This window comes from Dipodomys ordii, unplaced genomic scaffold, assembly GCF_000151885.1.
Source record: "Dipodomys ordii isolate 6190 unplaced genomic scaffold, Dord_2.0 Scaffold60, whole genome shotgun sequence".
NCBI lineage: Eukaryota > Metazoa > Chordata > Mammalia > Rodentia > Heteromyidae > Dipodomys > Dipodomys ordii.
Window position 1 is genome coordinate 8543222 of NW_012267276.1, and position 1138 is coordinate 8544359.

General features: G+C 47.7%; 1 protein-coding gene across 1 annotated transcript in view; it reads right to left on the reverse strand.

The window, feature by feature from the left end:
- Spata5 (spermatogenesis associated 5) overlaps positions 1-517 on the reverse strand; it is a 119730-nt gene extending 119213 nt beyond the window's left edge. The window contains exons 1-2 of the mRNA XM_013022111.1: positions 507-517; positions 267-420 (exon numbers count right to left, since the gene is read on the reverse strand). Coding sequence (XP_012877565.1) covers positions 267-420; positions 507-517 — 165 coding nt within the window. The remainder of the gene's footprint in view (positions 1-266; positions 421-506) is intronic.
- Between the last annotated feature and the right edge of the window lie 621 nt (positions 518-1138).

A 1138-nucleotide genomic window follows, 5' to 3' on the forward strand; every position in this document is an offset into this window, starting at 1 on the left:
AGAAAAAAGCCAGAAGTGGCGCTGTGGCTCAAGTGGTAGAGCGCTAGCCTTGAGCTGAAGAGCTGAGGGACAGCGCCCAGGCCCAGAGTTCAGGCCTCATGACCAGACCCCTCCCCATAAACAAAAACAAAAACAAATATGAACACAAAAAAATGGCTTGGGGATGGGGCTCAAGTGGTAAGGAGCAGTTGCTTAGCATGTATGAGGGTGAGGGTTCAATGCATAGCACTAGGGGTGGAAAAAAAAAATCAACAAAGGCATCTTACCTCTTGCTTTCCTTTCAAACTGGTAAGCAACACTGGTCGACCTATACAAATATTTGCAGACTTCATAGTGTTGACTCCCAGGTGAACAACAAAATTTTGGAACGCTTTAGGGACTCTGACATCAGCTATGAAGGAAGAACAAATCACTTGAAAACTTTATAAATGAAGGTGTACGTGAAAATGATAAATGAACTTATATCTTGGAGAAACTACAGCTTCAACACTTTTTTAAGGACTTACAAACATAACATTTTATTTCAAGCATATTAGGAAACCATTGATTTTCTTTTTAAAAAAAAAAAGCTTATTGTTATACAGTTATCCAACACTTCCTTTAATGCAATTTACAACCAAATCCCTCCGAGTGTTTCATGACAACATATTAACCACAAAGTGTTAATTTAAAAAAAATAGTATTAACTACAAACTGTTAAGTAAAAAGAAGAAAGTCCTTAATTTCATTAAGAATTAAACATACTTGTGGCAGATTCTGAGTCAGCTACAAGAGTTCACAGGCTTGGACCAGGAGTTGTCACATGACTCTGGCACTAGAGGATTCAGTTAGGTCACCACAGGCCCAGGGGCTACCCCTAAACACTTCCACACCTCCCTATCCGTGGTACTACGTTCCATTTCCCATCCACTCACCTCTCTTCCACTCCAGCGCAGGTGGCCTCCCCGCCCTCCTGGCCCCTCGACCTTCCCGCCCCCGGAGCCTCCCCTCCTCCCCAGGCCTCCCCTCCCCTCAGCCTCCTCGCCCCCGGCCTCCCCGCCCCCGGAGCTTCCCCGCCTCCCCAGGCCTCCCCTCCCCTCAGCCTCCGCGCCCCCGGCCTCCCCGCCCCCGGAGCCTCCCCTCCTCCCCAGGCCTCCCC